Source organism: Dipodomys ordii, unplaced genomic scaffold (assembly GCF_000151885.1).
Source record: "Dipodomys ordii isolate 6190 unplaced genomic scaffold, Dord_2.0 Scaffold27, whole genome shotgun sequence".
Lineage (NCBI taxonomy): Eukaryota > Metazoa > Chordata > Mammalia > Rodentia > Heteromyidae > Dipodomys > Dipodomys ordii.
The window spans coordinates 11,071,045-11,092,978 of NW_012267243.1; the positions used below are offsets into that span (position 1 = coordinate 11,071,045).

A 21,934-nucleotide genomic window follows, 5' to 3' on the forward strand; every position below is an offset into this window, starting at 1 on the left:
AAATAATGCTGATTTCATTTGCTTCTAACAAGTAAGGTCTTTTGGGAAGAGAACTGAAATCACACCTCCACAACTTGTAAAGAATATAATTTGGAGAAGCGGCAAGTTGGACAGAAAAATCAAGATTTCAATGCATATGTGAAATGAATTTGGGGCTGCGGGGCAGCAGATGGGATAGGAGGGAATTATGGGATGTATGACTGGACAGGAAGCACTGGACACATGGCTGCACCCATTAAACTGTAACCCCCTTCTACAGTCTTCCAAAGTTCAGAAAAAAAATGAAACTATCTCAGTATCATTGCATTTCTAGGTTGTGCTGTATTTGTTCAGCTGAATCTGAAACCCGGATTTTTATTTGCATGTGTCTTGAGCAAAGGGGAAAGAAGAGAAAGGAGAAAAAAGGAGGAGAGAGACAGACAGACAGAGAGATCAGAGCTTTCTAATCTTGGGCTGGGCTTGAAGCTGTCCTGTAGCTTTTGCCACTCAAGGCTAGAGCACTACTATTTGAACCATAGCTCCACTTCCAGCTTAAATGGAGAGAAGACATTGGTTTGCCAGGTGCAAATACTTCAAAACTAGCTACGCTGGAGGCTAAGATTTGAGGTTTGAGGTTCAAGTCCATCAGACTCTTAAACTGTGGCTCAAGTAGTAGAGCACCAACCTTAAGCAACATAGTACAGGGACAGCTCCCAGGACCTGAGTTCAAACCCAGGATTGGGGTTAATTGAAGAGTCACACAGACCTTCCTGTCCAGACTGGCTTTGAACCATAATCCTCAGGTCTCAGCACACTGAGTAGTTAGAATTAGAGATGTGAGTCACCAGCACTCGGCTGGCCTTTGTTTCTCATAAAAAATATAAATTTCGGGGTCTGGGAAGGTGGCTCAGTGGTAGAGCGCTTGCCTTGCATGCATGAGGCCCTGGGTTCCATTCCTCAGTACCACATCAGCAGAAAAAGCCAGAAGTGGTGCTGTGGCTCAAGTGGTAGAGCGCTAGCCTTGAGCTGAATTGCTGAGGGACAGCGCCCAGGCCCAGAGTTCAGGCCCCAAAATTTTAAATTTAAAAAAATTGCAACATGGGTGTTCCACCTTCATAATCAACCCAAAGGCTCCTTCCTTCCTCATTTCCTTCCTTCCTTCCTTCCTTCCTTCCTTCCCTCCTTCTACTTCTCCTTCTTCCTTCCTTCCTTCCTTCCTTCTTTCTTTCTTTCTTTCTTTCTTTCTTTCTTTCTTTCTTTCTTTCTTTCTTTCTTTCTTTCTTTCTTTCTTTCTTCCTTTCTTCCTTTCTTCCTTTCTTTCTATCTTCTTTTGAGTGTGTGATCTTGGAGTCTTGAACTTGGGATCTGGGCACTTTCCCCGAGATCTTTCGTTCAAAGCTAGGGTTCTAATCCTTGAGCTCTACCACAGATCCACTTCCACATTTTTGTGGTTAATTGGAGATAAGAGTTTCAGGGATATTTGCTGCCCGGGCTGGCTTTGCACTATGATCATCAGATCTTATCCTCCACAGTAGCTAGAATTACAGGCATAAGCCACTGGAGCCTAGTTTTCTTTTTTGTATTTTTATTTTTTAGTATAAATTATGCACAGGAGTTCTACCATGACATTTCACACAGGCATGTCATGCAGACAGATTAACCTCTTATTCTTTCTCTGTCCCCCCTCTGTTCTGCTGTTAAATAGCTATCAATGAGTTTCCTTATACCATCTTCATACAGGCACAGCAGTTTTGATAGTATTCATCCTCCATCACTCTCTTAATTTTTTCTTCACTTATCCCCCCCAAACAGTCCTAGAATTACAATTATATAGTCATATGTATGTACCTATGTATATCTTTTAGGTCTATATTTTACAAATGAAGAAAATATGAGATATTTGGTCTTTTGATCTTGACTTAAACTTGTTCAATATGTTGATCCCCAGTTCCATCCAGTTTTTTTTTGCAACTAGAAATTTCATTTTTCTTTAAAGTTTATGAATATTCTGTGACGTACATGTCAGGTTTTTTTTATCCATGACTTTGGCCATTGTGAACAGAGCTGCAATAAATATGGGTACGCACTCTCTTGTATACTGATTTGCACTCTTTCAGAGGGATATAGTAGGGTCATAAGGTAGGTCTGTTTTTAGCCTCTGAGGAACCTCCATGCTGATTTCCATAGTGCTTACATGAGTTTATCTTTCCACCAACAATGTAGGAGAGACTTCTATCTTCTATGTCCTCACTAGGATTTATTGTTAGTTGTTTTCTGACTGGGTGAGTGGAATCTTGGTGTAGTTTTGATTTGCATTTCCTTATGATATGTATGTTTACCATTCCTTCATGCATCTGTTAGCCATTTGCATTTCTTCTTCTGAGAAGTATCTGATCATTGCCTTTCTATTAATTGAGTTATATGTTATTTTGCTGTGTAATTTTTTAATTCTTTGTATACTCTAGATATTAATCAGTCTTTTATCTGTTGAATAGCTTGTGAGGATTTTCTCCCATTCTGTATGTTGCTTCTGGGTTCTAGTTATTTCTTTCACTATGCACAACCTTTTTATTTGAACGTTATCCCACTTTTTTTCTCTAATTTTTGGGGCAAGTGCAGTCCTATTCAGAAAATAGTTACTTATACCTCTGTTTTCTAGAGTTGTCCTTATTTTTTCCTGTAGGAGTCCCCAAGACTCAATCTTTTCACTAAGATCTGAAATATTTAGAGTTGAATTTTGTACAGAGTGAGAGACGGGAGTTTAATGTTTTGTATTTTATTTCTGAGAAAAGATCTTGCCACCTGTTACCCAGCCTGGCCTCAGATTCATGATCTGCCTCTCTCTGCTTCTCAAGGAACTGGGATGATAGTCATGAACCATGATGCCCAGTGTATAATATAGATGTTCATATTCAATTTCATTTATCTACTCACATTATCTGTGCTCCTGCTCTTTGCTTTCCTCCACAACCTACACACATACACACAAACAAGTCATAATGCAAGATAGATTTTTTTTCCAGTGCTACTCAAAGGCTACTGAAATATAAACGAAGCCTCCCCAAGGCTTGTAGAGATCGTGTCACAAAGGAAGGAGGGACTTACAAACAAAAGGCTTGCTTGTGCTAGAGACTTTGCAAGATGATTTGGACGAGTATTATATAGACAGAAGCAAACACGTTCAAATTTACCTTACCTACCCGTGGAAGGGGCAAGAGTTCCTATTTAGTTCACCAAACTTACTTGGTCACATTTCAATTTTAAAAACAAATGCCTCATTCTACTTCTATCCTACACAAGACAGATTTTGACATTTATTCATCTTTTCCCTTGAACAGATTCTTTCCAGCCACCTCCGAGGGACTATAATTGAGAGTAGAGCCACTCCCTGGATAGAGCTGCTGGAGAGATCCTACAAGCTGAAAGACATAAGAAATGGGAACTTGTTGCCTGGCCATTTCCGGGAGCTGTGGGCTTGGTTTCTCTCGAGGTTGTGAGGAAGAATCAATGCCACGTCTATTTTCGAACTTCTGGTGGTTTGCCAACAATCTCTGGCACTTGCTTGTACTTCTGGACTCTGCCTTCATCTTTGCATGACTGTCTTCCTTTCCCTGACTGGTGTTTGAACTCAGGGCCTTGAACTTACTTGGTTGGCATTCTACCAATTGGAACATGACTCTGGCTCTGATTTTTATTGTTGGTGGTGGTGGTGGTCGTGGGGCCTGAACTCTGGGCCTGGACGCTGTCCCTCAACTCTTCAGCTCAAGGCTAGTGCACTACCACTTGAGCCACAGTGCCACTTCCAACTTTGTCTGCTTATATGGTGCTGAGGAATCGAACCCAGGGCCTCATGCGTGCAAGGCAAACACTCTACCACTGAGCCACTTTCCCAGCCTGGCTCTGTTTTTGTTAGTTACAGAGATGAAGTCTAACAATCTTTTCTCCTTAAGCTGGCTTTGAACAATGATTCTCCAGATCTCAGCCTCCTGAGTACTAAGATTACAGGCATGAACTAGTGCCCAGTCAAATTTCCACCTTTTGTAAAGACACCAATCTCCTTTAATTAGGAGACCACTTACTACTGTATGGCCACATACTAACTAATTATATCTGCAATACCCTTACTTAAAGTCTTGTTCTCTGCTCCTGGGATAGAATGGCAACAAATGCATTTTATGAGGCTGCAATTCAATCCACAATACCCTTCAATTCTTTTGAAAAAAAAAAGCCTTGAATAATAAAAGAATATTTATCCCTGTGTAGAAGCAGACATATTTAACCTCAGGTCCACAAGTAATTGAAATATAAAGTTATATATCTGTGCATAGATTCCTAAATTTTCTATGATTTTTTTAAAAAAGTTATGGATAGATAAGAATATTAGAGAGAAGTGAAAAGACATAGTAAAAGTTCAGGCAGTCAATCACTGACTTGGAGCTAAATAAAGGTCAATGCTTGTATGTAAAAGGTTCTGAGAAACTGAAGTCAATGTAATGATGGACATAAAGTAATTCTAGAAAAACAAAGCTACTATTTCCAGGAACAATAAAAATAGTTCATAATACACAAACAAGTTTGCCAGAAGTATCCATTTTATCTTAACTCAGAGCCCCCAACCCTAGGCAAACGCTCATTCTTGAGGATACTCCATACACACACATACACACACACACACACACACACACACACACAGATTTTCACCCATCCGGGGGACTACGATGTCCTCAGAACACTGGAGAAGCTGCCCTGGTTCTTATTTTGACCATCATCCAGCCACCCCTTGCCCCAAGTACAGAACCCAAGCCGTCTCTGAAGTTTCCGCGCAGGGACTGGGGATTCACTTCTAGGATACGGCCACCTGCTGGGCTTGGCACATCCTCACAGCAACTTTACAGAGCACATTGTAGGCTTCCTCCGCTGGTGGGCCTCCCAGCATCCCAAGTGCATTCTGCTATCTTCCATTCTCTCTCAGACCTTGTCTTTTCTCTACATCCCTGCTAGTCTATTTGAGGAGTTTATGTTCTTGGAAACAAAAATTAGGCAACTTTAGGAGAAGTTCTCACAGGTGACGCAATAAAGAAGGCAAACTGAGTGTGTGTGTGTGTGTGTGTGTATGCGTGTGTGTGTGCGTGTGCACGCCTGCGCATTTAGACTTAGGGCTTTGGCACTATCCCCAACCATTTTTGCTCATGACTAGCTCTCTACCACATACACACATAGCCAAAGCAGTAGAAGGTGGAAATCTGTAGGGTTAGAGTCTGCAGCATTTTCATTTTTTGAATACAGGAGACAATAATAATAATGGGATAGTAAAAGTCCTAGAAGAAGAAGATATCCAATTTGGAGGAGGCAAGGAGCCACATGGGACCTGGGGACCTGGAGAAGTCCCAGGACCTGAAGGAAACATGCAGCCTAGATCACGGCTTCTCCCTGGGCCAGACTAGGGAAGAGTTTTCTTTCTGGTGTTGTTATTTTGGTGTGTTTATTTTAGCCAATTCCATAGTCAGGAAGGAATGGAAATCAATTTCATACCTCATTGCATATTCCCTCCAGAGTTTTTAGTATTTGCACATGCGCATTACACTGTGTAATCCATGTCTGTCTGGGTGAGAGGAACATTCCCTGGAGGTGTTTTCCCTTGACTGTGTGGATGGAACTCTATCACTGAAACCAAGACTCTGGCAGCTTCTTCTGCAAAGCATTCTTCTCTTCCCCTACGTAATTCTAGAGGAGTGTAATTCTACCTGGATGTGAGATGAACTTAAAATAACTTTATCAGAAACAGACGTATGTCAACACAGGGGCTTTGTGAGTGAACACAGGCTTAAGGAGCTGAAGCCAGTCGTAGGGAAAAGTCAAAGCAGCCATGGGGGGCTTGGATCTAAATACCAGTGGGCAGGAGATCATCATAGGAAAAAAAGTCTGACAATGTGGACAATTCTTCCAGCACTGGTGGTACTGTACCTGTGTGAATGGGGAATATTTTCACTTCATTGGTTTTCTTCTACTTAAAAAGGAATAGATCATTGGGTTCAACAATCAACTGTCAGGGCTTACCAGCAGCTGAAGCTACTGCCCTCTTTAAGAGCTCTGTGTCACGCTTATTACTTGGTTTATTAAGCAAAGCTATTTTAAATATAAATATATATATGTATATATATATTAATAAGCCTAGATGAGATTTGACTCTTAGATGACACGCTGCAGGGTTACTAAATCTGCAGCTTTTAACCTTTTTCTTCTGAGGGCCTCGTAGTCTTGATAATTATTGAAATCCTTAACTATTTGTAGGTTTTGTCCAGCTCATGTTTGCTGAAATAGAAATTAAAATGGAAAAAAATGAGATACTTCCATGAATCCATTTGAAACTTGCAATATGTTCCATATATGTAGTAACATAAAGTATATTTTAATTAAAGTACCAAATAAAGCATAAAAGAAAACTAAATAAAAATAGTGGTATTGCATGGTGGTTTGAAAACCTTACTTTCTTAATAAAGGACAGCAGGGTCTTTCTATCTGCTTCTGAATTTAGCGATGTGTAGTACAGGATACTCTTGTCCACCCAGAAAAGTATGATTAGCAGAAAAGAGGGGAAAAGGAGGTCATAGGAGCAGAGCAGAGAAGTTCGGGGCAGAAACAAAGAGAAAGGAATATATTAGAGTTTGTTTCTAAGGAACAAGCCATTTCTGCCTCTTAAAGACAGAAAGAAGGGATGATGAAATAGTGGAGAAACAAGTAAGCGGTCAGATAGAAAATGGTGCTCAGCTGGTCACTAGTTTGGGTAGGAAAGTTCATGAGCCTCTTATCTCCAATAAACCACCAAAAAGCTGTCAGTGGAGCTGGGGCTCAAGTGGTAGAACATCAGTCTTAAGCAAAAATGCTAAAGGACAGCACCCAGGCCCTGAGTTCAAGTCCAAATGATATTGTCAGATCCGTTAGGATCACATACTTGTTCTTAACAGTGAAAGGTGGCTTAGTTGGGAGTTTAAGCTGAGGAGAAATATGGGGTTGCATGGTGGTCTTTACTCTAGCTATCATATTAACGAATCCATAAAGAAGGAGCAGCCTGGAAATCAAGCAGGAGAAGCTGCTCTGGCCAGACAAGAGTGAAAATGCGGATTCAGAGGAACAAGATAGCATCTAGATGGCCAAGGACAGACATGGTTCAGTGCTCACACTAGCACAGAGTTCTGCTTTTAGCCACAGGGTGGATGGTGTCACCTCTCAATGGCCTAGGGGATGAAGGAGAAGAAGTAGATTTGGAGACAGAAGCAGCAGATGGCTTGTCTTTTGGAGAGGCCCGGCCTCAGTCGACTGTGAGAAGGAAGCGCAGTGGAGCAGTTCAGTAAGCAGTTGGAGGGTCAGGTCTTAGGGTAGGAAGAAGAGGAGGAAGACTGGCTGGTTCTCATAGCTGGGTGCCGTAAAGCCACGTCACCAAGCAAGAGCACAGAGGATGACTCGAGAGGAGCACTCGCTTGTAAAATAGCACAGACGAGGTTCCCGGGCTGTTTGGGAAATGCCCTGAGTGAAGAAGTACAGAGTGTGTCTAGTAGAATGTCTAACTCATTTTACAGGTTATGTAATACGGTCTGGATAAATAAATGAATTGCAGAATGAAAGCATATAATAGCTATGTTTGGACATGGCTAGTCTCCCACAAGTTCATATGCTCAAAGTATAGCTCCCAGTATGGTACAACTTTTAAGAGAGCGGGGGGGGGGGGAGTCTGGTGGAATTTAAATATAGGAGTTATGAATGATTAGTTCTTCCTTATAGGAGGGGAGTTGGATCTTCTAGGTGTGGAGAATTCACCCAGGAATAGATTGTTATATAGATTCTTGCCACTGAGATTCAATTTACTACTCTAGGTCCCACTTCCAGGCCAAGCAGATGCTGGCAGTTTTCTTATGAATCTCTACCACTGTGAGCTAAATAACCCTCATTTCTTTATGGAGTACCAACCTTCAGGTCTTTTGTTATAGTGGGACAAAATCACAAAATCCACTAAGACAGACATTCACTTCCTATTTTACTTAGAAACAGAAAGAAAAATGAAAATGAACGTGGCTTCTCAGAGAAAACCTTATAAAGAAAATGTATGTGAATGCCACAGAAAACAAGAAGATATAAACCCACCCAGAAAGATGTGAATGCCATACAAGAAAAGAAGATATGAACCCACGCAGAAAGATGACAGCAGCTCTTATCACAGTCTTCTAAGGAACAAGGCCATTTGTTTTTTTATATACAGGAACATTACATTAATTAGCACCAGTCAGCTATTTAAAACTGACCTCTGTTTGATCTTGACATTTACAAGCAAAAGGAAGTCTTTGGTTACATAACAAGCCGGCAGTCCAACACACCCAGCCTGCAACAACAGAGGCTTGTCATTGTGCTTAACTCAATTCAAAACACTTCTCTTCACCAGCCTGAAAATTTTCCCTTCTAGTCTCCAAATTATGCCCAATAACCCCGTAGCATGAATGAAGATAGACATCTGCTTGAATGGGAAGCTTTTCTTTCTTTCTTTTTTTTTGGGGGGGGTGGTGGGATGGGGTAATTAAAAAGGGAACTCTGGCTATAAAAGTCCATCAGAACTCTGACTAACCAAACTGCTTAATAAAGTTACTGATAAGTAAGTTTTATGATAACAAAGAACCCCATTCCAGGCCAAACAGACTGCTTGTGATTTTTATGGCATTAAAGTCGACTTCAAAATAGACAGGAAAACAAAAACTCATTCACAAAAACCTCATGATCGCAGTCTGGCATATCAAGCATAATTTCTGAGAGTTTGCAGAAATGAATACTCCTACCAAGGGCACATTACTTACTTCAAGTAAACTTGACATCAAGGAGCCCACTGTTGCATGTGAACAATAAAGAAGAGCCGGAACATTTGGGGGCCATCAACTTTCACCACTCAGTACATAACTTCCAGTATCTAAAAATTTACCAGCCATCAATTTCCCTTCTAAAGAAAATACAAGTGGAGCAGAGGGATGCAAAGAAGAAAATAGTGGTAACTTCCTTTAGGGATAGAGACATGTAATAATTTCAGGGTTTTTTTTTCTTTTTCTCTCTCTTTTGTTTTTGGTCTGGGGGTCCAATCCAGGGCATGGCACTTGCTAGGTGAGCATTTTGCCCCTGAGAGACATCCCAGCCAGAATCAATAAGTTCTTAGTTATGATAGTCAAACATAACCCACTACTTCCTTGGGTTTTCTTTGCTTCTTGTCCAAGCTTTATAATCGCACACACAGACATGCCTGGAGAAGTCATTACAAGTCCCAAGCGAATGTAAACTGTCAGAATCTTCCCTGTTCTGCTTCTGGGATGTTTCTTTCCACCTCGCCAGCTGTTGTTTAGCTCTGCTTTGTTGCTTATGACATAGTCTTATGGCTAAAGAAGTACTATAAAGGAGAATCCTATCCCTTTTTGGAAACCCATGGTGTCCCAAGAACCTCGAGCAATCTGAGGCATTACCTTGCCTAAGCTTTCAAAACCAATAGAGTAACGGAAAGCTGCACGGAGGTTACTCAAAGGACAAAAACTAATCATGGTCATATGATCTAGGGATACCATTCCCAGGCATATCTCCAAAAGATTGCAAGTCAGGGTACTACAGAGATACCTGCACACCCATGTTTATTGCTGCATTATTCATAATAGCCAAGCTATGGTATGAGCCTACATGACCTTCCATGATGAATGGATGAAGAAGACGTGGTATATATACATAGTGGAGTATTACTCAGCCATAAAGAAGAATAAAATTATGGTGGTTGAAAGGAAATGGATAAAGCTAGAGATCATTGTGTTAAAGTAAGTTGGGTTCAGCACAACAAACATTGTGTGTGTGTGTGTGTGTGTGTGTGTGTATCAGGATTTAAAGACTGGGGAATGAGGGACAGGGAAAAGGGGAAAAGAGAACGGCGGTAGGAGTCATTAATGAGTATAGAAACCCACTGTGTCTGCGGATGAAGGTGGCACAAGACAACATGCTGAAAGCTGTTGAAAATAGGTGAAAAGAACAGGAAACAGAAATACAGAAGAGGTTACTGATTGAGGGACAATATAAACACAAGTAATATATACTGAGGAGGTAGCACTCAAAAAGAAAATACAAACCAAAGGAAAAAAAAATATCCCCCCAAATCCAATAAGACACAACACACACACACACACAGAGCTCCAATGCCTACTTTCCCAAAGACCAGAGCCTCATGGCTACCCTAAGACCCAGCACTAACCCACAGCAGACACTTCTCATTGAGGCCTAGCCCAGAATTCAAGACCCCAGGGAGCTCTGTGTGCTCTCAGGCTTGTTTGTTGTCTGTGTCCTCTCACGAGAATATCAGCTCTACACGTCCGGATCCTGCCTGCCTTGTTTTGTGCCTTGTTCCTACCTCTCAGCACAGTGTTGGATGCATGGCCGGGCCTCAGTCAATGCTTGGGAACCGAATGAGTGCATTGCTTAGGGGTTGGGGGGGGGCAAGCAAGCAAATAAACAAAGCACAGCACCCTCTGTGATAGACAGCTTGGTCACAGTCTTGACATGGAATGGCCTTGAAAGCCATTAGGGCCTCAGACTGGGTTCTTGCAGACAGAGCGAGTCTGCAGCGGCATTAGAGCTGAGAGCCAGGGCAGACCCTGGGCTTTTTCCTTTCTATGTCGCTTCCTCTCAGGTTTGCTTTAATGTTCTCAGCCATTCTCACAACATGCGCTTACAGCTTTTTCTTTAATTAAAGATCACAGATTATTAGTCCCCGTTCATATGATTCTAACGGAGGGACGACCGCCCTGCCTAACTCTTGTCACTTGGCTTTCTGTCCTGGCTGAGACTGAGACTGTAAACTGGACCACAGGTTCTCAGAGCAATGGTTTTTTGCTCAGCCTTCCTCTATCTTTCCTGCCTTAAAAGGGTCTCCAGCCGAGCAACAATGATTGGTGCCTGCAATCCTAGCTACGCTGGAGGCTGAGATCTGAGGATCACACATTGAAGCCAGCCCTGGCTGAAAAGTTCCTAAGACTCCATCTCCAACTAAACAGCAAAATAGCTGGTTGGAGGCATGGCTCAAGGGGTAGAGCACCGAGACATCAAAGAAAATACCACCTCAGTCTGAGATGCTGAAATGAATGCATACTCTATTTGTCTCTTTCTACACGAAGGACACCCAACGACACACATTTTCCAGACACCAGTCTGATGACAGACACTTCCACACAGCAATGTCCACTAATGTCACACTGATACGGACCCTAGAAAACAATTACTTACCTAGCGCTCAGGAATAAGCCAGTATAAACGTGTCAAGATGATTCCATGGTGAACTAGTTCTCTCAGGAATAGCTAGTGCGGGGAAGATGAATCTCCCCACCCAAAAGAGCATGGACGTCACTAGGATAAACTTTCTATGCAAACAAATCTGGTCAAGGGCTTGGTAAAGAGAGGCAGAGATAGCTGTTCGTCCAACAAATGTCCACTCTTACTTTCTTAATGAGAAAGAGAAACCCTCAGACTTGTGTCCAGGTATGTAACTGTATTTCTCAGATCTTACACAAATGGAAGTGGTCAGTGACCTACAGGAATTGGTTATTGAGATTTCTAAAAAATTCCTTGGATAAGGGCTGTTCTGCTTTCCACCACCACCCCATCCTGCGGGAGCCTCTTCCTTCCCAGTGCTGCCTAAAACATGGGGCTGCTGGACTCTGTTGTTCTACTGAAGAGGGAAGCCATGTAGGAGAAGTCAAAGAGACCAAGTTCAAGTCTCCTGGAGCTATCCAGCTTCCTGGCATGGGCGGGCCTAGACTTGCTTTGTGTGAGGGAAAATTCAATCTGCCTTCCTTGTTGGTGACGTCTGTTTTATATCCCCAAACAGAATCCAAAGCGATTTGCTCCTAGCTGCTGGGGAACACAGAGAAAAGGAACTTCAGCCTAAGGGTCTGGGTTAACATCTGGTGCTTCAACTAGATGAGATCTTGTTAGATATGCAAATTCTTAAACCATACTCCAGATCTGGAAGAGATACAGAAAAGCAGCTTTTGTTGGGCCTACCAATTGACTAAGGAAACAGCAGAAAAGCTGGACACACCTGCCACCATTTTGTCTGTGTCTCTGCTCTAGGCCATTTCTCTCTGCAGTCATTTTGCAATCACCTTGGAATCTGGGAAGAACAGGACTTACTGTGGATCAATAACATATTTACAGGAACTGAAATTGCTCCCTAAGGATCAGTAGAGCTTCTTCAAGACAGACTACCCACCAGAAAAGACAGACTTGCTTATCTTGACCAGGGGTGACCGTGACCCAGCATTCCCGAAAACTACCCAAAACAAGGACTAAAATAACAGCCAGCCAAGCCATCCTTTCCCCAGGAGCACTGAATAACCATACATACATCTCCTCTCCTGTGTCCATTCCCTGTCTACCTAAACCTATAACCTAACATCTGTACTCCAAAGATGGCTGGTGACATGTCCATGCGCTGTCTTTCACAAGCTACCATGTAATAAATCTCCTTTCTCTGCCCTTCATAGGCTGGAAAATGACATGTACAAATCTTGATGTTTGGGCCCAGAGTTTAAAAAGTTTGATTTTAGAGTCACTGAATCAGAAACCCCTAGGGGAGGGTCTAGAAATCTTCAGGATTTCATGTGGTAAATTCTCAGGAGCATTATTTTATGATTCTTAGGACTAGGCACTGAATTAAAAAAAAAAAGTCCACTTCTAATGTCCAATTCACTATTTACTGACCACATGACTTGGGAACATATCAATGTCCAGTCTCCTTGTCTTCACTAGTAAATGGAGATGGTAGTAACTGCCTCTCACAGGGTTATGGCGTGGCTCTAATGCAAGGTGTACACAGCTCAGCTGGGTACCTGGAACACTGCAGGTGCCTAAGAAATGCTAATTCTCTACTCACTGTCCAACAGTTACAATGCTGAGCTCTGCTTCCTGACGTGCATTCCTGTAGGAAGCAAATGCAGCCACCACCACCCCTGCCCCATTCTTCTTCTACTTCAATTATTTTTTAAGATAAGGAAGAGCTAGGCTGGAGATCCCAGGAAAGAGAAGGAGGGAAAGGAAATTCCTTTGCAAATGTCCTAACTGGTCAAGCAAATGGGACAGTAAAGATACAGGAATGCCCCATTGCCAGTTTTGTTTGGGGCCTTAGAAAATGTCGATCTCACCGGTTAAAATTATACAAATATGGGCCAACAGTAAGAGGTGAGAAAAAAAATAGTTAGGTATGTTTTCCCTAAAATTAGATCCTAAATCTTAATTTAAAAAATAAGAAACAAAACTATTACGTTTGGTTCTATTGAAAGTTCTTTCTGTTCTTGGTATCATCAATCTCTGGGTTTCACCAATCCCACGATCACCTCTATGGAAGCCACAGGATTAAACGTATTTTATGCCCATCAAAGATCATCAAGAGGCCCCCTTACTGTGCCATGTTTCTATCTCATTTCCATCTGGCAGAAAGGATGCTTGGGAACAAAAAGGTCAGTTTCCCACCTGGCTTCCTACCTCCAGAAATCTCCTCCCCACTAGTCCTTACAGCATAGTTCATACGCATGAGCATTTTCCTAGTTGCGCACCCATAAGTGTCCCAAATGAATCCTTTTGGCAGAGGTACGAGTGGATTCCTGTCTTGGTGTAAGAATGAGGGGAAACCACCTCTGTCCAGCTTACCAGGGAAAACCCTGAGGTGACCTGACACCAGCGCGGCTTGTCTGGGGAAAACCATAGAACCTGCAAGGACAGACACACAGAAGCCTCGTGGGGTGTTGAATGAAAAACACCATTAAAGCGTGAACTGACATTATATCAAATGAAGAGCTGAGAATAGAAGAGAAAGCGGACTGAAAGACCCAGAGAAAGGAGCGTGACTAGGGGAGGAGGCAGGCAGGAAGGGAAGCTTCACCAACAGAGAGACTTAAGACTATGAGAGTAAGGTAATAACGGCTGTCATAGGACCTGTGCCAGCTTGCCAATGTTTTGGGAGACACCAGTAAGGAAAGAAATTCCTTACACATACCTATACACATATACCATACACACATACACACACACCACCACCACCACCACCACCACCACCACCATTTTTGTGGTTGAATGGAGCTGTGAATAATTTCTGTGGCCCAAGACATGAAAAGAATGATACGTTTCTCTTAAGACGTGGATGAGAGTCAAGATAAATTGGATCCTGACTGAAGGTCCATTGAGACCCTGCAGTCCAGTCCATCTGGGCTGATAGGACAAAATGTCATATACTGAGTAGAAATCTATGTCTTATGGTTCTTGTGAGTCACAACCAAGGTGCCAACAGATTTGGTGTCTAGTAAGAGCCCAGCTAGCCTGGTTCACAGATGGTACCTTCTTTCCTGTCCATGTGGAAGCGGCAAAGGTGCTCTCTCAGGCCTCTGATAAATGCACCAGCCCTCTACCCTCATGATCTCACCACCTTCCAAACATCCTACCTTCAAATGTCATGATATTGGAGGTTAGATTGCAAAGCATGGTTTTTGAGTTGACACCTTTATGCAGATCATACCATCTACCAAGGCACCGTTATCTATCTCATCAGAAGTCTGACGATTATCCCATAATCGTAGTATGTTTATCTGCTCCTCTTAGACACAACAGTAGCTAGAGGCATGGAGTGAAATGCCCAACAACCTAAGGCTTGCAAACAGAACAGTAGGGAAGAAAAAGCCTGGGTTTTCTAGCTGGGCACAGGAAAACCAGAAAGCCTTGGTAAGTGGGAAAAACTCTGGCTCGCAGGAATGTCGCCTGCTGAACTCTGTCCTGGGGCTGTCTGCGTTCATGCTGCATTGTGAAACTCCTGGTTTGCTTGGCATTTTCTTAGAATCTGGCTCCGTAGAAAAGCCATAGGGTCAATTTACTTGTGTGGCCCTAAATGACAATCACCAGATCTTCCTACGTCTATTGGTAATAGAAGCTAGCACAAAGGCATAAGCAACTTTTTATGAGCATCTCCAAAACAATGGTACTTTTCTTCTTTCCTTTACTTTTGTTGTTGGTGGTGGTGGTAGTCACGGGCTTGAACTCAGGGTCTAGGCCAGTGCTGTCCCTGAGCTTTTTCGCTCAAGGCTTGCACTCTACCACCTTGAGCCACAGCTCCACTTCAGGTTTTCTGGTGGTTTTATGAGAGATAAGAGTCCCACGGACTTTCCTTCCCCAGGCTAGCTTCAAACCTTGATCCTCAGATCTCAGCCTCCTCAGTAGCTAGGATTACAGGCGTGGGCCACTGGTGTCTGGCTCTCTTCACATTCTTAACACTTTTAATGTTCTTCCTCATCGCCTATCCCTTTTCTTTATCTACTACTCATTCCCAGGAATGTGGTTTTCTTCTCACTGAGTTTAACCTATAAGAAATATAATCAGGTATTTTTTTTCACATCAATTGTGGAGACATTTGGAGTTGAGCTGGAATCTAGTCATCCTTTCTTTTCCAGCTGAAGTGTCTAGTCATTTTGTTCACAGCCTTGACAAGTTTAAATTATATGTTTTAATTGTAAAGCATCCTGCTCTAATGTTTCTTTTATATTGACAATAGTGACATGACTACAGAGCAAGAGAGAATAATGGATAGCCAGAGTTGACTGCTGATCTCACCTGGGGAAGGTGACCACAATCTCCTGATTTCCTTATGGTTTTTTTCTTTTCCCTCTTTTTCACGAAGAAAAAGCAGTTTAAGTAAACTGAGGCACGAGACCCACAGTTGCTTCATGTAGATGACAACAACAGGACCTGTACTTCCCATTTCAGAGTTCATTCTGTGTTCTTTCAAAAGCAAAGCCAAGAGATAGACTTTGGAGAACGATTAACGTTTCCCCTTTCTCAAAGGCAAGGTCCACTGGCTGGCAACACTGGGAGCCTCCACTCCTTTGTTCCAACACCAACCTTTGACTTGTCATTTCTTCTGCTCTTTCAGCCCTGTCTGTCTACCTGGGCCAGTGTTAAGCCACAGAACAACAACGTACATTACTTGAGTTATTGGTAAAAGCCAGCTAGCAATTCTAGCATGCTTGTAATAAATCCTAAATTAATGACATATAAAGGAGTCTTAACAGATGCAGATGAAAACATTCACTCACACAGGTGTATACATACACACACACACACACACACACATACACAGAGTCATCTTTGTGAGTGATAAAAAAAATAATATATCTTTCTCTGCTGTTGCTTAATGGTAGAAACTGTCAAGGAAGACAGTGGCACCCAGTGGACAAATGCTTGATTGTTGGAGACAGATATCCGTTCCATTCTGAACTGTTCTAGCTAACATTCTTACGAAAGGTCACTTGTGTGCTTTCCCTATCTGTTTTTAAAACAGAGATTTAAATTTGAAAATAGGCCACATGCTGCTGCTTATTACACTTTTTTATCTCTTCAAGGGTAAGACTAGACTAAAAACTTGGAAAGAAAAAAAAAATCTCAGGGTTAAATCCTTTGAAACCTGGTTGATCTGTTTCAACAGTAGCAGAGGAGGCAGCCAAGTCTAATAAAATGCCCAACTTAATTAAAATTGCAATATTGAAAATGCCTGCAATGTGCTTTTCAACATCATATTTTCCTTTTGCTCAAATCATTGCCAACTTCTAATTAAATTCACTCGGTTATGCAAATCTGAAACTTCCAGAACTGTATTTTAGTACATTAAGACACAAAGCCCTTAAACACAATGTTATTGTGAACTTCATGTTGAAGTCGAGAAAATGTCCACTTTTTCTTTCCTTCATTTTTAGTGATTCTGTTGTCCTTGAGCTATTTTGTGAGAGCAGACCCTGTGTGTCCATCTTGCTACCCAAAGGTACAAAGAAGTTGAATGAAATCTGCTAAAAGTTGAACAAGTACATCTAATTGTCTGGGGTTATGGAAAAGGGCCGTACAGTTAAGGGTATTAAATATTAGGGGCTATTTGTATTTCATTTTTTAAAGGAATTTGACTTATTTGAATAAGAAATCATAGAAATCATTCAAGTATAAAAAATAAACCTATGTCTCAGCATAGGGAATGCTTACTTTAGTCAGTCATGCACAAATCCTTCCCAGATTGGAAGCTCTTAAATTCTTAGATGTCTGTATGTGTCTGTGGGGGGGGGGGGCGTGGGTGCTTTGAAATGGTGGCTAAAGTCCATCATCACTATTTTTAATATATATTTTTATTGTAAAGATACTGTACCGAGGGGTTACAGTTACATGAGGAAGGTAATGAGTCCATTTCCTATCAAGCATTGTTACTCCCTCCTTTGTATTGTCATTATTTTTTGTGAAATTCGTAATTCTGCCACAGATTGAGGTTTGCTTTTGTCTGGTTCAGAGAAAACAAACATAAAAATCAGTTGGCAGTCCTGAGCCATGACGCGGACCTGAGATGGAAACTTTCTTTAAAAAGCTACATACTTTTATTAATAGACAAACATCCCCTGGTGAGCCCTAGCGTCAGTCACATTCAGTGACAAACAATAAACACACCCTAAAGTTAAGGACACATGTATTTATTTTTTTGTAAATGGAAAGGAGAATGAATCCACTTCTTTGTGTCAGGCACAAAGAACAATCGGCATGTACTCCACTGCATGCAAACTGGAGCTCTTTTCTCACAATACAGTTCCTGCAGAAAAATCGTGTCAAACACTAATGGAAAATGGTATATGATATATGCAGGAGGGGGGGAGGAGTCCAATGTGCAACTCCTCTGAACAATATCTCACAGCCTCACAAAATGATTACCAAGAAGCTGGAATACACACTGTTACTGGGAGGGATGAAGATGCAGTGTACTTGAAGATGCTGACTTGAAACCCCTTTATACTACTACTTAAAGAAAATGGAAAAATATTCTAAGGAGTGCAGACACTATTTTCTCAACAGTCTATACCAGTCCATGGGAAATTAATAAGCATTCTGCTATACTGAGGTCTACTCTTTCCTGTTCTCTCCACTGACTTTCACTAAGAGTGAGCCTTGGTAGGTGGCCCTGGGCCCTGGGCTGGAATCCAGCTTGGAGAAGCAGGTGTGGGGTGGGGGTAATGACATATAGTTCACTACTAATGTCATTGGGAAATGGCTCAGCTCCCCCATCTGGACTTTTCTGCTAGCTATAGCCGCCATGTCTGAGGTCAGCGATCTGCGGCCCATGAAGGGCACCGGCCGCTCTGACAGTGCCCAGGCTGATGACCCAAGCCAAGCTCCACTCTGTGACCTGCTAGGCTTCCGAGAGTCTTCAGACTCCAAGAAGGAAGTCAATGTTTGAGAATCACTCTTCCAAGTAAGCTGTCTTCAGATAGCTTACCAAAATTATTCTATGTCATTCCTATGTGTCTTGGGCTTGTTTCTTTATAAATGCTGATACGCCTTTCTTAGGAAAACCATGCACTGTAATCAGGATTACATGGTTTGTGGAGAATGACCAAAATAATAATGATAACAATAATCAAAGAAGATGTAAATGTGGAAAAAAAGTTTAAGGCTGAAAAGTTCCATATAGACTACAGTAAGTCCTGTTAGGTTTACAAGGATGGTTATATGTGCACATGTGTGTGTGCATACATGTGTGTATATGTGTGCATGCTCCTGTATGGTGTATGCTTAAGCATGTGAGCATAACATGTATATAAGGGAAGTGTGTGTGTGTGTGTGTGTGTCCAAGTACATGTGGAAGCCCCCAAGACAGAGGTTAAAATATGTCAGAGATTCACTTTCCATCCTGTGACTGAAGAACCTATACATCCAGTCCCTGTGCAGGTTTTACCTGTTCGGTTAAAGCTTTCGCCTTTTCTTCTGCTTCCTTCAGGCAAATCTCCAAGTACTTGAGTTGGGCCGAAGTCAAAGTCATCTGCCCAGTGTCCAACGACTCTTTCTTTAAAACAATAACCAACATTACTTTCAATTAGTTTCCTGAGCACATTTTGAACAACTTTATGAACTGAGGAGCGGCTTAATTCATAGGATCACATTAATCCTTCTTTTTCTAAACAGTAATAACAGAGAATTAAAACTAACCATCGATCTTAGTTGACAATTCAGTGTGTTGGACTAGAAGGTGAAAATTGAATGGCGAAAAGAAATCGCTTTCAGAAAGCTCCTTTGAGTCCTTGTAGAATCTGATTCATGGACAACTCTTGTTCAAGTCACAAGTTAAGGCTCAAAGTTTCTCCCTAGTGGAAGGGGTCACCTAAATCACTGCATGGTGAACACCCACCTATCAGGAAAGACTTCTGAGAAAGACATCCCTGGGTCCCTCTTACCTTCACCCTCTTATCAAAAGTGTTCCAAAGACAAGGCATGGCTGGGTAAGAGTCTTGGATCATTCTTCCCCAGAGATCAGCCCATGTAACTCAGATGTAACACATGTAATACATACTGCCTCTCAACATTTTTCTAAGGTTGCTTTTCTTGTGCTACAAGCAGATGGTGCCACACTGGTATAGAAATCATTACAGGTTCTGTAGAGAATCAAATCACTTCCTAACTGTTTAGTGGCTAATGTGACGACTACAGAGCAGCATGAAAACATGAAAAGAGAACGCTCCTCTGTACTAACATTCTGACCTCACAGCCTCTCTGGGTCTGTCCTGCTTGCTTGCGAAAATTCCCCCTGTCCCAGCTGCCTGTGATGAACCCCATCAAGAAGGAACTCTGTTTCTAAAGGTCTAAGGGCTGTTCTGTTTTTCCCTTTGGTTACGCCATTACCCTTACACGTGTGCACTTCCTGGTGATACAATGGAGCCATCTGCTGGTAAGTGGGGCCAACCATAGAGAGAAAACAGTCGCTCAGTTCTTAACAATTGTTTACGGTGAATGCTGAGCTGTGGGTCTCTGCTACTTACTGGCCTCTCAAGAAAATGAACTTCCACTGGGTGAAGCCAATTTATGATGCTCACAACCGACCTGTCCCTAAGCCAAAGTCTGTCGCATCCAGCGGCAGAAGCACCCTCATAAGTTTGCCATTAGCTGCTGTTTGAAGAAAGCTTGCACCTCCCGCTGCTGGTCCTTCCTTCCCAGCCTGCCTGGTCAGTCTTGAGCCTCCAGGCCGGCAGCCATTACTAAACACCCCAGATTGGTCCTCTCACGGATTTCATTACCAGAAGGACAGGGATGAGGCTGGACGGGCCAATCGGTGGGCTGCCCCAGCCTATAGCTTATCTTGTGCTTTATAGCGACTTTCCCCAGCCTGTAACCTCTTAGCATTTCTTTGATATGGTCTTAGAAAAATGCTGACCTGGTCTGACTTGATAAACTTCTTAATGAACTTATCTTAATCCCCCCCCGTCCTCCCCCCAAAACGTTGTCATAGGGGTGCATCTTGGGACTGGACTGGTGATACTAGGGGCAATGTGAACCAAGGGTTCTCTCCATCCCAGGATGATTTTAGTAGTTACAAGACACTATGTTGAAAAACGAACTTTACAATTTCGGCTGGGGGCGAGGAGGGTGGTGTAGTTGTGGAGGGGGGAGGGAAGGGATGGTAGGGGAAAAACAGAGGAGGAGGCAACAATGCTTGCTCATGTAACTGTAACCCCTCTGTACAGTATTTTTTACAATAAAAAAAGTATTAAAATACAAAAAAGAGTAGGTATTATGCCACACCACATGTCTGTAATCCCAGCACTCAGGAGGTTGAAGTAGGAGGTTGAAGTAAGTGCAGAGCCAACCCAGGTTTCAGAGAATGAGTTTTCCAGCCTGATCTGGACTCAAAAAGGAAAATAAAAATTAAATAAAAGAGTAAGTCCATAAAACAAGCCTCAAAGCAAACATTTTGTCTATTTATACTTGGACATACTTGCATACTCCGAGACATTTGGAAAGAGGGTATTGTCAAGAGGTCAAACTATTCCCTTGGCATTAGGAATACCTGATGTTATTTCCAGGCAGACTCTGATATTTGATCTCAAGAGGCTATTGAAAAAAAAATCTGTGAACAAGCTCAGCAACACATCCACTAATCCATTAATTTATGCCCTTTCCTCTAAATACCCTGAAATTCACTGGCCAAGAGCGGCCATTTCCAGGAAGATAAAGGCACTGTAAAGTCAAAGCCAGATGAAACAAGTTATTAAGCAAACCTGGGATATTTTGTACAGAAAAAACACGGGAAAATGTCAAGTGTTGCAGAACGAGGAGATACCTAAACCAGCTGTGAGGAATGAGAAGTCTAAGCCAGCTGTGAGGAATGAGAAGTCTAAGCCAGCTGTGAGGAATGCGAAGCCTACCTTCTATACCTTCACTCTACTACAACCTATACCTTTCATTCCTTAAAGCGGTCACACCTGCACCCACATTTGCCTCTGCCTCCCCTGCTCCCTTAAGAGAATCGGTTTATGCAAAGACAAGCACGTTGTAGGAGCAAGAACTTTCCTCCAAAGATTGAAAATAGAACTACTACATGATCCTGATATGACACTTTTGGGAACATAACCAAAGAAATGTAAATCAGCATACAACAGAGAACCCTGTGCATCTATGCTTATGGTAGCTGGATCCATAATAATCAAGATACAAATTCTACCGAAGTGCCCATCAATAGACGAAAGAATAAAGAAAATGTGAACTATTACTCAGCTATTAAAAAAAAAAAAGGATGAAATGATGCCATTTGGAGGAGAGAAAATGGATGGAACTGGAGATCATCATGCTAAGTGAAAGAAGCCAGTCACATTGACAAGTATGGTATGTTCTCATTTATATGTGGAATCTCAAGGGATAAAAGTACGTGAAAGTAAAGAAGGGGTATAAGGATGTGGAGAAAAGAAGGAGCGGAGGCAAGAAAGGCAATTGAAGGGGGAGTGAATATGACCAAAGCACATTAAAGCATGAAGAGAAATAGCCATATATGTGTATCTTAGCTATCAACAGATCTAATTTATCAGCCTGTCTATTATATATACATATCTATTTGGGGATT

At 42.1% G+C, this 21,934-nt stretch overlaps 1 protein-coding gene across 1 annotated transcript in view; it reads right to left on the reverse strand.

The window, feature by feature from the left end:
• Positions 1–19,361, reverse strand: part of LOC105985125 — a 148,934-nt gene extending 129,573 nt beyond the window's left edge. The window contains exons 1-2 of the mRNA XM_013015531.1: positions 19,278–19,361; positions 18,782–18,889 (exon numbers count right to left, since the gene is read on the reverse strand). Of these exons, the coding sequence (XP_012870985.1) occupies positions 18,782–18,889; positions 19,278–19,340 (171 nt within the window). The 5' untranslated portion in view covers positions 19,341–19,361. The remainder of the gene's footprint in view (positions 1–18,781; positions 18,890–19,277) is intronic.
• Positions 19,362–21,934: the final 2,573 nt, after the last annotated feature.